The following is a 14543-nucleotide window of genomic DNA, read 5'->3' on the forward strand; positions in this document are numbered from 1 at the left end:
GATCCTGCTTGGGCCTCAAGCCCTTGGCTGCATTCCAATAGTAGTTGCACTTCCCCTCGTTCATTTACCCTCAGCCCTTGGTATGACGTAACAGCATACGTTGCACGGAGGGAACTTGAAGCGCGGAGGGAGACTGGGCGGGGGAGGAGCGGGGGATTTAAATGGAACCCACTTGTCCACTTGCCCAGTAGTCGCAATGGACCGTCAGTTACATAGGTAGTTCTGAATGCAAATAATACAGAATTATAACATTCTGCTAAGGTAGCCTATGTTGCAGAAAGCCATTTCCATAGTATACAAACATTGAATTTCGACACGGTAACTCAGATTATCAAGATATTGTTACTTACACATGTAAATTGTTTGCTCCGACATATTTTCTTATTTATGTTAGTTTCAACCAAAAACATTTGTTTTAAATAGTCCTCTAATTGGCAGCCATCGGTGTTATAGCAGCAATGTGTAAACTGCAATACATTCACTGGATTGTTCCTATGGAAATAGGATAGCCTAATTGAGGCGTTTTGGAATATATTTATATATATATATATTTGTCCTGCGGGTGGCTGCGATGTCCCTAAAAACATACAGTCTACCGGAAAATAAAAGGGGAAGAAGAAGACGAACTGCAATGCACTGTGGGTGGTATCCACCTCGGAGTGACCATGGATGTTCACTTGATCACTCAGCCCTCCGAGGGTCTATCTCACCAAGTTCACTTCAGTTTCCAGACAATTGAAACGACACTTAAGATGGCGGCGGGGATTCCCCCTAGGGCAAGTGAACGAGGGCATGTTGAACGGGTATTGGAACGCAGGGCTTGTGTTGTTTTTTTCCCCTTTACCCTTGTCTGTGTTCTGGTGTAATTGCAGGGTTGTAGTCAGGTGTGCTGGAGTCAGTTACCAGCATTCACAGCTGCCATCAATCAACAATCGACTGCTCTTCATATACCCGGCCCTACCTTCCAGACACTGCCAGATTGTAAACTCTGTTACCCAGTCAGCAACTTTCCAGCCACCTAGACCTTTTGTAGTTCTGCCTGCATTTAGCTTGTTGCTAAATTCTGTTCTTTTTTGCCACAGTGTCCCAGCCTGACTCCTGCCACCAGCTCCAGCCCTCGTCAGCCAGCTCTCCCTCCCTGGACCCCTCTGCCTGCCTGCCTGCTCTTGCCTGCCTCTGCTCGTCTCCCCGGATTCTCCCCTTGGCACTTCCCCTGGAACCCCATGCCTGTCAGCCACTCCAGAGCCCGGCCCAAAACCCCAGATTCCTTCTAAATAAACCCTCTTAAACTGGTACTGTCTCTGCGCCTGTGTCCTCCCTGTCCAGCCGTTACAGGTTTAGCATGTTAACATGCTTACATGTGCATTAAAAAACAAAAGTACAGCTGAGGCTGATCAGATTGTCAATAGCTTGGCCATAAACAAGTTGAAAATTAAATTTGACCACCAAAGTTAATTAATCCTTTTGGGATCATAACAATGTACTAGCTATCATGGAGGGGGAACTCAGCCCTGTGTTCCCTCAGATTAATAAATCAAAGAATTTCACTTGCTTTTCATGCTTTAAAAAAAGTAGCTTAGAAAATGGCCTACAAAAAAACAAAAACAACACAAACACATTATGTGTATTATGGAAGGGCCAGCCCTGATGCTGCGGGAATGTATGGCTAAGGGAAGACCGGGTGAGGGAACATAGAGATGACACGCATGGGGGGGAAAAAAACAAGACAGTTTTAAAGCAAAACAGTTAAACTTTTATTTTATTTTGAAAATCCACCCCCTCAGTCAAAGTTACTTCTGTGTGCTTCGCATAATACTTATTAAGTAAACATTAACCTTGTGTGAACCCATTATTGTAAACCTGTCCCTGGGTAAACCTCATTTTTCATTATCAGCTATGGCCATTACTGTGACGTAATGACTCAGGCATGATGGCAGTAAATAAATATCCTCCTTTCTTGTTCTCTTGTTTTCCTCTTTACGTGCACACATGCATGCAAACACACATACACACTCACACATACAGCTCCTGCACAAACAGTACATTTTTAGTCTGTGATAAGTTAATTCATATTGCAGAAGTACTCAAACCAAGTAGGATAAAATATCAAGGCCTTGACAAATCTTACATTTAAAAAACATGGCTGTGAACACATTGTATCTGTATCTGACTTAGAATCTGTTTTTGCAACATATAATATAATGACAATAATCTTTTAAGAAGACATGTGAATGAACTATTTGTGAGAAATACGGAAAGGACCAGCAGCATTGTGACGTCACTCGGCAACTTCAACATAATTTGCTGGGTAGAAGCCCTCCTTCCCTCCGCTCAGTGTTCCTCGAGACCAGCCTTGGTCGTCCTCCTCCTCCACCTTCAGGAAGATTTCACCTGGGATTTTAGGAATAAAATGAGTTGCAGAAAATAACAATCTGTCCTTAAAGCCACTACGAGTAAAATTGTCCGTTGGCGTTTGGACAAAAGCGGTAGTATTTTTTACGACACCAGCTGTCGTGAAGCTGTTTTCTAGCTCGTGCCGGGCGTGCGAGATTCAAATGATCAGGAAGCAATATAGTGCATGTCCGTGTGTTGAAAGTGTGAGGGCACCGGACTCTTTTCGGCTCCGTGAGAGTGGTTAGTGACACAGCATCAACTAATGCCAGTCAGTGCTACACACACCTGATTGCAATGAGTTGATGCAGTGTCACCTCTCACTGAGATGAAAGATTCCGAACGACCGCGGGTGGGAATCGAACCCGGGTCTGCTGCTGGGCCCGGCCCGGGAGGGGGACGCCTTACCAACTGAGCTAAAGGCGCCCCTATAAGTAGTGGTTTTTACTTTTACTTTGAAAGTCCTACTGACCAACACCATTATGGTTTGCCAATTGCCCACAGTAGAGTAAAAAGACATCAAAAATACTCGTACCGAATGAAAGAGATACATTTACTTTCCAAAATATCTCTGAGTGTGGCTTGTTGTCTTCACAGGTTGTGAATGATGGTAAGGCCACAAAACATCAAATTTAAACATCACTACCTAGAAATCAGGTAATGTAAACAGCCCGTCTGTCATCAATTTAAAGGGACAGTCATCAGCATACGCATCCCTGTTTTTGGTCACCTGCTTTAAAGGACAGCTCATCACCCTCCTCTCCCACGTAGTCGTACAGAGCTCGCACCTTCACACCCCCAATCATCACACTAACAGGGAGGAGACATGGATGTTTGAGCAGTCACAAAACATAGACTAAAATTTTAGTTAGCTATACAGAAAGCACTGCATCGGATAACTTACGGTTTACCCTCTTTTCTTCTCTGGTCCCTCTTCTTTCTATTGAGCTTTTTTATTGGTGGGACCCATTCCTGGTGGAAGAGATAAATGTTTAGGTTTCACATTTTATAACACTTTAAGCAGGTGAAACGGCTTTGAATTAATGAAGTGCAAGACCATACAACTATTCACACAACTTGTGGTTGTTTCAGTGCTTAGTGGGACCCTTTTCATACCAAAGATCTGAATACACATTGTTTCCAAAATGTTAACTTTTTACAGAGAAAGTCTTGTTTATATGGGTTTGAGACAATGTGCAAGACCATGCTCTTCTTAAATGAAGGTGGAAAAATAAATAAATAAATGGTCATTTCAGAAGATATTTCCACCTTAGGTTCCTGATGTTCCTGTAAAGTTTCTGCTGAAGGCTGTGACTTATCCTTTCACTGTTGTTTCAATCCAGTCGTACCAAGAGTGCGTGTGTTTTTTCCCTCTACTCACTAGAGGTGGAACATGGTAACATACCTGAACCTTTGGCCAGTCGGTGGGCATGCCGGGACCGTGGTTGTTCTTCCACCATTTGACATCTTCTTGCTCATCGATGGACATCAGTGTCTGGTGGAGCTCGCCGTACACCGCCTTCACGCTGACACAAGGTTGAAGGGGCCAATAAATACACAAAAACACCTGCTCTGCATTTAGCCTAGCCGTCACACGCACTGTGCTTTACTGCACCACCTCAGTTCATTTGGCAGCTGCTCACCTCTCGTTGTTGGTGACGTCCAGATGTCTGTGGATGGAGAGGAAGACCTGTTTCAGGAAGCTGATCCTCTTCCTCTCCTCCTCCTGCGACTGTTCGAAAATGGCTTCCATCTCCTCCATGTAGCGGGGCGTGTAGGACGTCACGTCTTCTAGAATTTTCTCGTAGTTCTCCCTACTCTGCAGGCGGCTCACAAGAACAAGTTTTATGGTGAGAATTTGCCATGCACCCCCTCAGGAGGAACATCTGCTGGTTTTCTTTAATGGCAGGACAATCTAAAATGTATAAATCATCTGCCGCTCTTTACTTTTTCCCATGCTGGGCACTATAAACATTGAGCAGAGTAACAATAACACATCTCCATACAAGGGAAATGCTTGGACTAGAAACTTAAGGATGAGGCTAGTGTTTAGAGTTGTTAGTTCCTCAACTGAATAAATACTTTTTCTGGAATGCAACATGTTTATCTGTTACGGCATGTTGTCATCGTGAATCAGTGATAGTGAATTATAATGTGCTGTGAATGAAGCCCTTATTAAACATGCATGACGCACATGCTGTGAAGCTGTGCAGTGCATTAACATTGGTCCTCACCTTTTCTTTCTCGCCTGTGACCTTCTCTCTGGCATCTGTGATTTTCTGCTTCTTCTCCGGACTCATCTCAGAGTTTTCATTTGCTTGTTTCTCTTTGTCGAGGGCTGTTGCCTCCCTCTGACACAACTTGTGATATGAACCTCTGGCTTTCTCGAGCTGTCGAATGCACACATTCACACACACATACGTATTATTTACTCAAAGGAAAAGTTTGACATCTTGGTCAATACTCCTATAAAGAAAAAAAACATAAACTTTCTTGCAGACATACCCTTAGTATTGTTGGCTACTTCATCTTCCATATTTGTAACTCAAAGTTGAATTTTGGGTCAGTTAAGTTTGTTTTTATGGAAGCCGAGAATAGCCATGCTTGAAATGTCTTTTATTGTTTTTATCTGTTGGTAACAAGTTAATTGTTTCATGATCTCGAGGAAACATGACAATCTGCCCTTTATCACTGAAGGTGGTTACCTCATATCATATGTTCATTATCTCTTGCTCTGGAGAGAACAAAGCAAGTCTTGTGATAACAGCAATAAAAAAATAATGGTAAAAGACGAGATTGACCACACTCTCATATCTGTTTGCTAAAGGTGAAGCTAGAGCCAGCAGCTGGTAAAGGCCCTTACTACAGGGGTGTATTACTATTACTTGAACTTCTGGTACCACCCCCCACCACAAAAAAAAAACTGAATGTGCCGATTTTACACTTTAGATTTTGTATGGATTATGGATTGGATGTATGAATAATAATACAATAATATCTAACTATTACTTAAAGGTCCTCATACAACATTTCTTTATGAGCTTTCACCTGCATCTGATACTGAACTAGAGTTATCTGCTTTTAGCCTCTGCCCACTACTCATAGAATATCCTACAGTGCACTTTAAAACTCAATATATTATCAATTGGTTAGCTTAAATCCCTACTATCAAACTAACCATCTCAACCTGCAGTTGCTTCAACATAATTTTGATTTAAAATGATAATTTAGTTTTAAATTAGTAATATGATCTATTAAGATTCAATAAAGTTTGAATAAATGAATCTTGTGGTCTGGAGTTTGCAAAGCAAGTGGGCCTTAAGTAACTACACCATTGCTGCTTACTGTGTGTGTGACAACCATTACAAGCCCTATTACCTTTATCAGCTTTTTGGACCAGGGCTTCTGCGCACGTGTAAAACTTGTGTTGTTGTCGTAGCTCTCCTTGAAGCCACAGAAGAGTTTCTTTGGAAATATGTCCTTCTGCCATGTCTTCACCCGCTCCCCTTCCTCTACGGCGAGTGACTGGGAGATGGTGGAGTGCAGGGCAGACAGGCGCTCAGTGGAGGTGAAGAAACATTGCCACGCCCTCATGAGCGAGCCATAAAGTGGCCCTGGGGGAAACAGAGAGAAGGCAGACTGATGGACGGCCGAACGGAGAGCACATGAGGTGAGTCATGGAAACAAATGAGAAATAATGACCTCCATCATTTGTCAACTGGAAAGTTTTAAACACAGCACAGATGCAGCCATTTATTTTATGAACTTGATGAGGGCTAACATCATCAAAAAGGCCTGGGACTGTTTGCTCTCTGATAGGCCATGCGAGGCTCCCTGTCATATATACTCACGAGAATCCACTATGGACTTCCACTTGCTGCTCCACTGGCTGAGCTGCTGGGCGTAAGCTTTCTCTACCTTGGCTCTCTCCGTGAAGCATGCCACCAGGTCGTTGCAGGCCTGGAAGGACTGGTCAGTTCGGTGCACTGTGCGCACATAATTCCTCGGCTGTACGGGAGGGGAAAGATGGGCGATGATGCGTGAGAATAACAGGCCTGCAGAACTCCACCCCACCAGGATGAGGTGAACATTCAGAAACACACGTGAGCACAGTTTTGGGTTTAGCTAGCAAGTCCTAGGGTTGTGTTGTATCCCTTAGATTTGAGCATTAATAGTATCCTCACCATCCAGAAGCTCAGTTTCTTTGCATCCTCGTTTGGATCTTTGGGAAGGGCCGCCATCTTGGGGAACGTGTCTGTCTCAGAAGGCAAGACATACAGCTGTTTTTTGTTGTGCGAGAGAGTTGCTAGACTGGTTACGAAGCCTAACAAGTGTGTCCTTTATTGGAAGACAGGTTACACTGATTATCATGCAACAGGTTGGGTGTCATCATTGTGCGGCGTGCAGATACTTCCTCAGAGATAGAGCTGTTGCCCCTGCATGGCTGGGCATAATTGGCAGCCTTGCAACCTTACAGTGTGTGTGTGTGCGCCTGTTGCTAAGCTTATTGCCATAACAACTTAGACGATGGTGACGAGGTGTTATTTACAATGTTCAGTGCTTGGATACATTCAAACCCTGCGTGCGTGAGTAAGGGGAGGGCTGTAGCAGTGGCAGACTGGAATTCACAGGGGTGGGATCTGCCAACAGGAATAGAACAGCTGCTCCGGCATTCTTCCTGTTGCCTTCCCAAAATAAACAGCAGGGAAAGGTCATCATTCCCTTTGCTCTGACTAATACAAGGCCTATTAGAACCAACTGTCTCCCACTCTCACTCCTAACTGCCATTCGATTCAGAAGATTGTGACCGCAAGGGCGCCAACAGAGGCAGGGTTCTGATTTGGCAAACACGTGTGAATGCCGATTTTACAGGAATAAAGAGAATTCTTTTTAGAAAGCATGCAGAGCAAAGCATGCATTAGGGGCAGATGGCTGATTAAACAAAGACGGGAGATGCTTGCACATACATGCAAAGGACGCCGTCGCTTTAGGGCCTATTTCTGTCTGGGTAACACACTGACAAATTGCTGGCTGAGTTATATGAAAGTGACTAACCACACCTCATCACAAGACCAATCGTGACGGAGAGTCAGACTCATGGAGGAGTTTTCTTTCCCTCAAGCTGGCAGGTTTTCATGCTCATATTAGCATTTACATTCATCATTTTCTTTCAGTTTGTTGGAAGCCTCTGCAAATGGAAACATGGCAGTGTCTCCCCGAAGTCTCAATTTAAGATTGACTTTTTTGGACTTTTTGCTGAATCTGTTCTCGTCCAAGCAGATCAACGGAAGAGAAACAGAGACATCCTCTCATTTCATCACACAGGAATATATTTCCAAAGTAATTATAGGCTTAAAAAACACAAGCCAGCAAGACGCAAAAAGTAGCAACCGAGCAGCCATGCCTGGGAGAAAGCAGCACTTACATTTCTCTCTCTGAATCACCAGTGATTACTCAAGTGACCACTTGTTACAGTAGTTCAAGGGCTTGCCGAGGATTTCTCTCCATTTCTCTGTCCGTCTCCCCCCCTTCTCCCAGTGTGTCTCTTTTCCTCTAACACATCCCTCTCTCCCTCTCTCTCTGGCTGACCCAGTTTCCCCCTGGCACTTAAAGTTACACACACACGTTTGTTGATCCTGAAAGTGGGCGTGGGACAAAGACACAATCCAAGCAAGCAGAGAGAAAGTAAGTTAAACAAATCAGAGCATTTGCATGGTAATCACTCACACTGCTAATTGGTTTCAGGGCAAACAAGAGAGGGAGAGGAAACAAACTTACCTCGCTGCTGCTTTCCTCCCTGTCTGATGTGATATTTTAGTTGACAGTCATGCCAGGGGAAATTTTTCTTTCTTGTTCTCCTCTGCTCCCTACTTCAACCCCATCCTCTGCTTCTTCAACCCACTGGCTTCGTCCCTTTCAGGACGTGTAGGCTTCTCTTTGACCGTCAACCCTCTCACTTTGCCTTCACTCTGCTATTAGAAGAAACAGCTGGAAGAATCCCCCTCCTTCTCACTCTCTCCCCCGGCCCATCCCTCCCATGTGTGTGTCTCTCTCGATATGGTGCTAATGAGATGCCGAACCCTTCATTTTGACCGTCGGCTGGTAACAGAATTGTGTCAGAGTGGCACAGGGTCATGTGAGCTTATTAGCGGGTGTGTGTGACTGCCTGGGTGTCATACGTTAGCCCCTGTGCCCCTTTGTGAACCTGGCCTTCTCTTTTGTGGTCAGGCCTCGTAAAGAGAGGACAGTATGTTCACCCAAACAACACACTGTTCAATCATTGTGCTTCTGGTCAGGAGCCAGAAGTTAAAAAAGGGAACACGAATGTCATCCACTGTAGCAGTTCAATTGCTGCTGCATCTTTGTTTTGTGTTTTTTTGTATATAATTAGACTCTTTCAAACATCGACTCATTTCTTACAGCTCCCCCAGAGCCACAGTATCTTAACGACCACCCACCATGCAAGAGCTATTTTTTCCTCATTGGTGGTTGCTGAGATTTGAGATCAACTTGGATGTGTTTTCCTGTAGGTTTTATGATGACACAAATTGGAATTGGAAGTTCCCTTTACATGAAATAAAGAAAAAGGACACCCACTACAACTTTGAAAAAAGGCCAATTTGTGTCTCATGTTCTAGCACACTTTTTGACAAAAGTGGTATTGTTTCTACGAGAATGCAGGATGCATCGTGATGAGGTAATGTATTTATATTTTAATTTCCTTTATGTATCCTCGAAAGATCAAATGAGGGGTGACCCTCATTTACAATGATGTTGAGTAATATATACGGGAATATGTCAGATTAATATTGGTAACATGATGTTGGTGAAGCAAAGTGAACTTTGATTTTTTACAATTCAGGAAACACAGGTAGTTATGGTCTGCCTGCCGTTAAACATTTTTTAAACGTAAAATTTAGACTGTTTTCCCCATATATGATGTCACAAGGGGAGAAGCCAGTCCCCCTCATTACCAACCTATCTTACCACCACCTCTACCTGTGTTAAGCCACATCCCCAGATACAACTGGTAGTTAGAGTCAGGGCCAATCAGAGCAGACTGGGCTTTTTGGTAGGCGGGGCTTAAAGAGACAGGCTCTCAAACTGAGGTTGCGTTACGAATCGCATACTCTTTCTTTTTTCTATTCTACATACTACATCCGACGATAAAAATAATCTAGTTAGGATGCAGTAGGCATACTATTGGGACATACTTTACTCTCTTATTTCATCATAACATTGCGCCTTGATCTTGCCTCTTGCTTTTATATCCGTCGCATCCCCGTTTGTTTTCATATGGAGGCTTCGTCGATGTTACGTCACTTCACGTGCGCACTGGATTGTGGGTCAGAATCGCCCAAATAGGATGCACTTTTCAACACTGGGGTTGCGTTCCGAATCGCATACTCTTTCTTTTTTCTATTCTACATACTACATCCGACGATAAAAATAATCTAGTTAGGATGCAGTAGGCATACTATTGGGACATACTTTTCTCTCTTATTTCATCATAACATCGCGCCTTGATCTTGCCTCTTGCTTTTGTATCCGTCGCATCCCCGTTTGTTTTCATATGGAGGCTTCGTCGATGTTACGTCACTTCACGTGCGCACTGGATTGTGGGTCAGAATCGCCCAAATAGGATGCACTTTTCAACACTAACAATCTTGGCCGCATGAAGTAGGACATCCGGGTACTTCTAACCATCCTAAATCTGGCCATAAGAATCGGGACATCCTAAATCTTTTTTCTACATACTATATAGTAGAAAGTATGCGATTCGGAACGCAACCTGACTGTTTCGACTTTATAAAGAAGAGATTCCGGAATGGCACTGTGAGAAATATAAAGTTTTTTTTGGATACTACACCATGAAAACTAACTAACCCTAACCCTAATTGTATTCAAACGAAACACACACTAGTGTTATCTAGTGATGGTGCTAGTCACTACTTGATGTGCCCAAGTAATTTGAGAGGTTTAAGTCTTCTTTCTGCCTCAACCCACTACAATAAAGGTGAATGGAATTTTGCTTACGGATCTCACGTCATTGTAAAGCGCCATTTTAACATAGGGGAGAATGGGGTAATGTGAGACACTTTTTACATTTGCTTCCCTCTGAATGATCCCAATAAAACAAATGCAGAAAAATATTAATCAAAGTCTCAAAAGATGGAAAATGACAGCTGGGTCTAGTCCTGTGTAATGTGAGACACTTTTTACATTTGCTTCCCTCTAAGGGAGCTAAAATGATTTATCAGTCAAATTTACACATTTCCCATTACTTCAGGATGTTTCCTAGAAAAGGGCATTAGCAGAATGTATTCATGACAAAGGGCAGTGAAAATATGTGTCTGAGTTTACCCCAACTGTGGGGTAAACTGAGACAGACCTGAGAAATCAAGGTGAACTTACCTTTTCCACTCTGAAACTACCATAACAACAAATCTTGTAAGAGTTACAATCCTGACTGCTAGCTTGACAACCAAATATTCCCAAACTAATGTCGGATGAGTAACAACATCATGGGGTTTGGTCAATTAAGAAAAACATTTTCTAAACACTTGAAAGTAACTCTGATCAAATACACCATATAATTCATATTCAATAATTAACATTCAAATGACAGATATAACCAGTTAGATTAAAACACAGTCTGGGGGTCAGAACACAGGACCCTTAGAGCCAGCTAGTGTGTGGGGGTCAGAGCAAAGAACAATCAGAACCAACTAGAACAGCCTGGGACTCAGAACACAGGACTAGACCCAGCTGTCATTTTCCACCTTTTGAGTCTTTGATTAATATTTTTCTGCATTTGTTTTATTGGGATCATTCATTGAATAAAGACATATTACTTAGAGTCTATTGGTGTTAAAGGTCACTCTCCTGTCCCCCACATAAATACGTGCCAAACCATGCCCTTGCTGACATCCCTTCAACCGTCAACCCCCACCTCCAGCCCACATTGTCTTTTGTCTTATTCAAACTAGTCTCCTTGCTACCTCAAATATAATGGATTCATTAAAAGACGGCACAGACACTGTCTCACTTTACCCCACAGCATTTGTCTCACTTTACCCCAATGCCACAATTTGAGAAAAAACTACCTCTCTCAGCAAATCAGGCTAATCTTCAGTTATCATCATCACATGATTTCATATGTTGGTAGTTCATCAACATGTATGATAGAAGTTTTTCTACCTGAATCAATTTGCTTTGGCACAGCAATCGATTAAGTTGACAGCTAGAAAATGTACTTTTACAAGCAAAAAAGAAATTTTTGTGAAAAAAACATGCTTACAACATCACCATGAGGTCCTCTCTTTCATGGCCAAGGGGAAATGAGAGGGACTTCAAAACATATATCTCACATGACCAAAAATGTGTTCCATTGCCTAGATACAGGGGGTGTCTCACATTACCAGATGGCTTACATTCCCCCGTTCTCCCCTACATCTGACATCAGTTTTCCCATAATCATTTAGTCACCCTCCAATGAAAATAAAGATGGGTGACACATTTAAGGGAAAACCCTCATTCAAGGATCAACAATAACATAACAAATGCGGGTGTTTGATGATGGTATGGCCTACGCAGTCAGCACATCTCAACCCTTGACCCTTGAACACCTACAGGGGAGATTTTGGACCAATGTGTTAGACACCGCTCTCGAACACCAACATCATGGAAATTCTAAACGAAGGACTACATTTTGGGAGAGTGGTGTTCATCCCGGCAGTGATTTTCTCTGAGAGAAGAAAACTGGCAGCCTGTGGCTTCATCCCCCCACAGAGAAAAACAAGCCCTGACATCTGCAATGTCGCTAACTATGTGCAGGCTACAACTACAGAAATATAAATAAGAGTCAACCTGGCCCCAACCTCAAGAAACAACAGCTTTAGGTTTACAGTTTTCTCCCATGAACGTTAAACTATCCGCCCTGCTAGCGAACAATGTAACGTGTCTTCTTTCAAGTTGTTTCTCATTGTTTTTCATGCCCTACAGGCATCTTTGGGTTTGCTGCATGAATGAGGCCACTGCTTGCTTTGAATTAAGCCATCTCATCTTCTCCCTTCCCCTGAGCTTTACTCTTTTTGTCCTATTAGCTCACCGAGCCTGATGGGAAAATAATCCTGGACCTGAAAACAATGTTGTGTTCAGCCACCGCAGGGCTGAGAACGGGCTGCTGCCAAATGACTCCACTCAAACACAGCACTTTAAATTGGATCATTATGTGAATCTGTCACAAGAGGGAATCCATGGAGCAATGAGAATCACGACAGGGCCATTGTTTATTTTAGCATTTATTTCAACACCTTAGTTGTACCTCTATCATATTGTTTATCAGTATATACTGTATTTTATTTAAAGCAAAACTTTATATTTTTTATATAAATTTACATATATACCTTTAATCTCTGCATACTTACTCATACTGTATGTAGTCATATTCATTATGCATTTCACTAGACCTAAAATACTCTTTTAAATCATTGAATGTAATGCTTTTTTACGCTACTGCTCAGTCCTGTCACTTCTCAGAATAGTCCATTGCACTCAGCATGAGAATACAGAGTCATAACTTTAAACTCACACAGAGAGAATACACATTAACTTACATGTGTCAGCTTCACTGGGGTCACCACATGGCGAGCAGTAGAGAAAAAAAAACAAAACAGAAACAAAACAGAAAAACAAAAAGCTTCAAATAATTTTTCCACACTAGTTGGAAGACGGATATTCTTAAAAATGTTTACAAACTTAATATTATTATCTTTATTATACTATTTATATATATTTTATGTTATCATTGTCATCATCATCATTACATATTGATCTATAAATGATGTGTTTCTGTCTTACAGTTCAATTCACTGCAGGGAATGACTTAACTGTCATGTGTAAAAAATCCCAGGGCGTTCATGTTCACATTTAAATAACATATACAGCTTTTACTTCAAGTTTATCATTCAGAAAAAAAACTTTTGAAAAGTGGGTCAGAATTTCTTTTCCAGGGGGAAAATGTGGAACATGGAAAAAGATTGGGATAGTCAGCTATTGAGGGGAAAAAAACAATTATAATTTTTGACTGTTATAAATGTGTTTTGGAAATATTAGAAATAGAGAGGTGTAGGTCAGGGAAAGCATTTGGCCACCAACACAGGCTAACGAAACACTCACACGCACAAAAACCAGACACACACACAGACTCACAGAGGTTGAAGGTTGAGGAAGTCAGGCAGACAGAGAAGCAGTAAAAAAGCCCTTTTTGATCGCACCTGCTGTGTGAGAAAGAGAGAGCAGTCAACATTATGGCATCAAAGAGGATGGCTCCATCCTTTGACCTGTGCTGTGGCCATAAACACCAGTAAAAATTGAGAAAAGAGGTCATGCTGCTTGAAACAACACGCATATCCTTTTCAGTTCCTCAACCGAATTTCCCTACCTTCGTATTGAATAATCGGGAAAATAATAAAAGGTAATTTCACAAGAATGATTTCTCCACATTTGTATGTCCTCGTTATGCACCCAAATTGAATTGAACAGTTATAAATACCCTGACCAGTCTGAAAATGAATGATTGCAATCAGCACTTAGTACAAAACAAATGGCTCTACCAATAGTGAATCCTGTTTAACATGTAAGACATATTAAGTGCTCGCAAAGTACACACATACAAAGCTTATTGGGGCAACCTTTGTGGGAGATATGGCAAACATATAAAAGGAATACTATTGTTGTCTATCATTTTCTTCTATCATAATTTACAAACAAAACATTTTCTCTCATATTCTGACTTTGGCTCCAGTACTCACAGCCGTTACCTACTCTGATCTGCTTAAAGCTACACAATTGATGTTGGATGATACTCTTACGTGTTTGTTTTCACCAGTTTTTCTGGTGAAGCCGCAATAACAGTAACACGTTATCTTGGCTTTGCCTTAAAGCAGCAACTTTTCAACTTTTCTTTGAACTCAGACTCAAGTTTTCTCTGCAATGCTAAGCAGCAGATGGTGTGAGAATCCATCTGTCAGAGTGTGTGTGAGAATATGAGTGTGTGTGTGTATAGGTGTCTGTCTTTTACAGCACAAAACGGTCTGTTAATTAAATGCCTGTCCATCAAAAGTTTTAAACGTATATTTTAGTGCGTC

General features: G+C 42.1%; 1 protein-coding gene across 6 annotated transcripts; it reads right to left on the bottom strand.

Annotated features, from left to right (window-relative positions):
* Positions 1 to 1730: 1730 nt before the first annotated feature.
* LOC307266554 (protein kinase C and casein kinase substrate in neurons protein 1-like) lies at positions 1731 to 8348 on the bottom strand. 6 transcript variants are annotated; one of them, XM_080048599.1, is made up of 11 exons: positions 8170 to 8348; positions 7817 to 8027; positions 6576 to 6646; positions 6243 to 6399; positions 5770 to 6005; positions 4626 to 4781; positions 4035 to 4210; positions 3797 to 3917; positions 3296 to 3363; positions 3122 to 3201; positions 1731 to 2391 (listed from the first exon to the last, which is right to left on the bottom strand). In XM_080048599.1, exons 3-11 carry the CDS (start codon positions 6630 to 6632, stop codon positions 2279 to 2281), a joined length of 1164 nt encoding a protein of 387 aa, XP_079904725.1. In that variant the 5' UTR covers positions 6633 to 6646; positions 7817 to 8027; positions 8170 to 8348; the 3' UTR covers positions 1731 to 2278. The 6 variants fall into 6 exon arrangements, with proteins under 6 accessions (XP_079904725.1, XP_079904727.1, XP_079904726.1 ...); XM_080048601.1 differs by having other exon boundaries at positions 6576 to 6671; XM_080048600.1 differs by lacking the exon at positions 7817 to 8027.
* Between the last annotated feature and the right edge of the window lie 6195 nt (positions 8349 to 14543).

This window comes from Ammodytes marinus (genome assembly GCF_949987685.1).
Source record: "Ammodytes marinus genome assembly, chromosome: 20".
Lineage (NCBI taxonomy): Eukaryota > Metazoa > Chordata > Actinopteri > Uranoscopiformes > Ammodytidae > Ammodytes > Ammodytes marinus.

Excerpts from the sequence above, each read along its gene's own strand:
- LOC307266554 (XM_080048600.1), bottom strand. The coding sequence starts at position 6,632 with ATGGCGGCCCTTCCCAAAGATCCAAACGAGGATGCAAAGAAACTGAGC. Across the intron at positions 6,400-6,575 it reads AGAAACTGAGCTTCTGGATG|CCGAGGAATTATGTGCGCAC; the intron begins GTGAGGATACTA and ends CCTCCCGTACAG. Across the intron at positions 2,392-3,121 it reads TGAGCTGTCCTTTAAAGCAG|GTGAAATCTTCCTGAAGGTG; the intron begins GTGACCAAAAAC and ends CTAAAATCCCAG.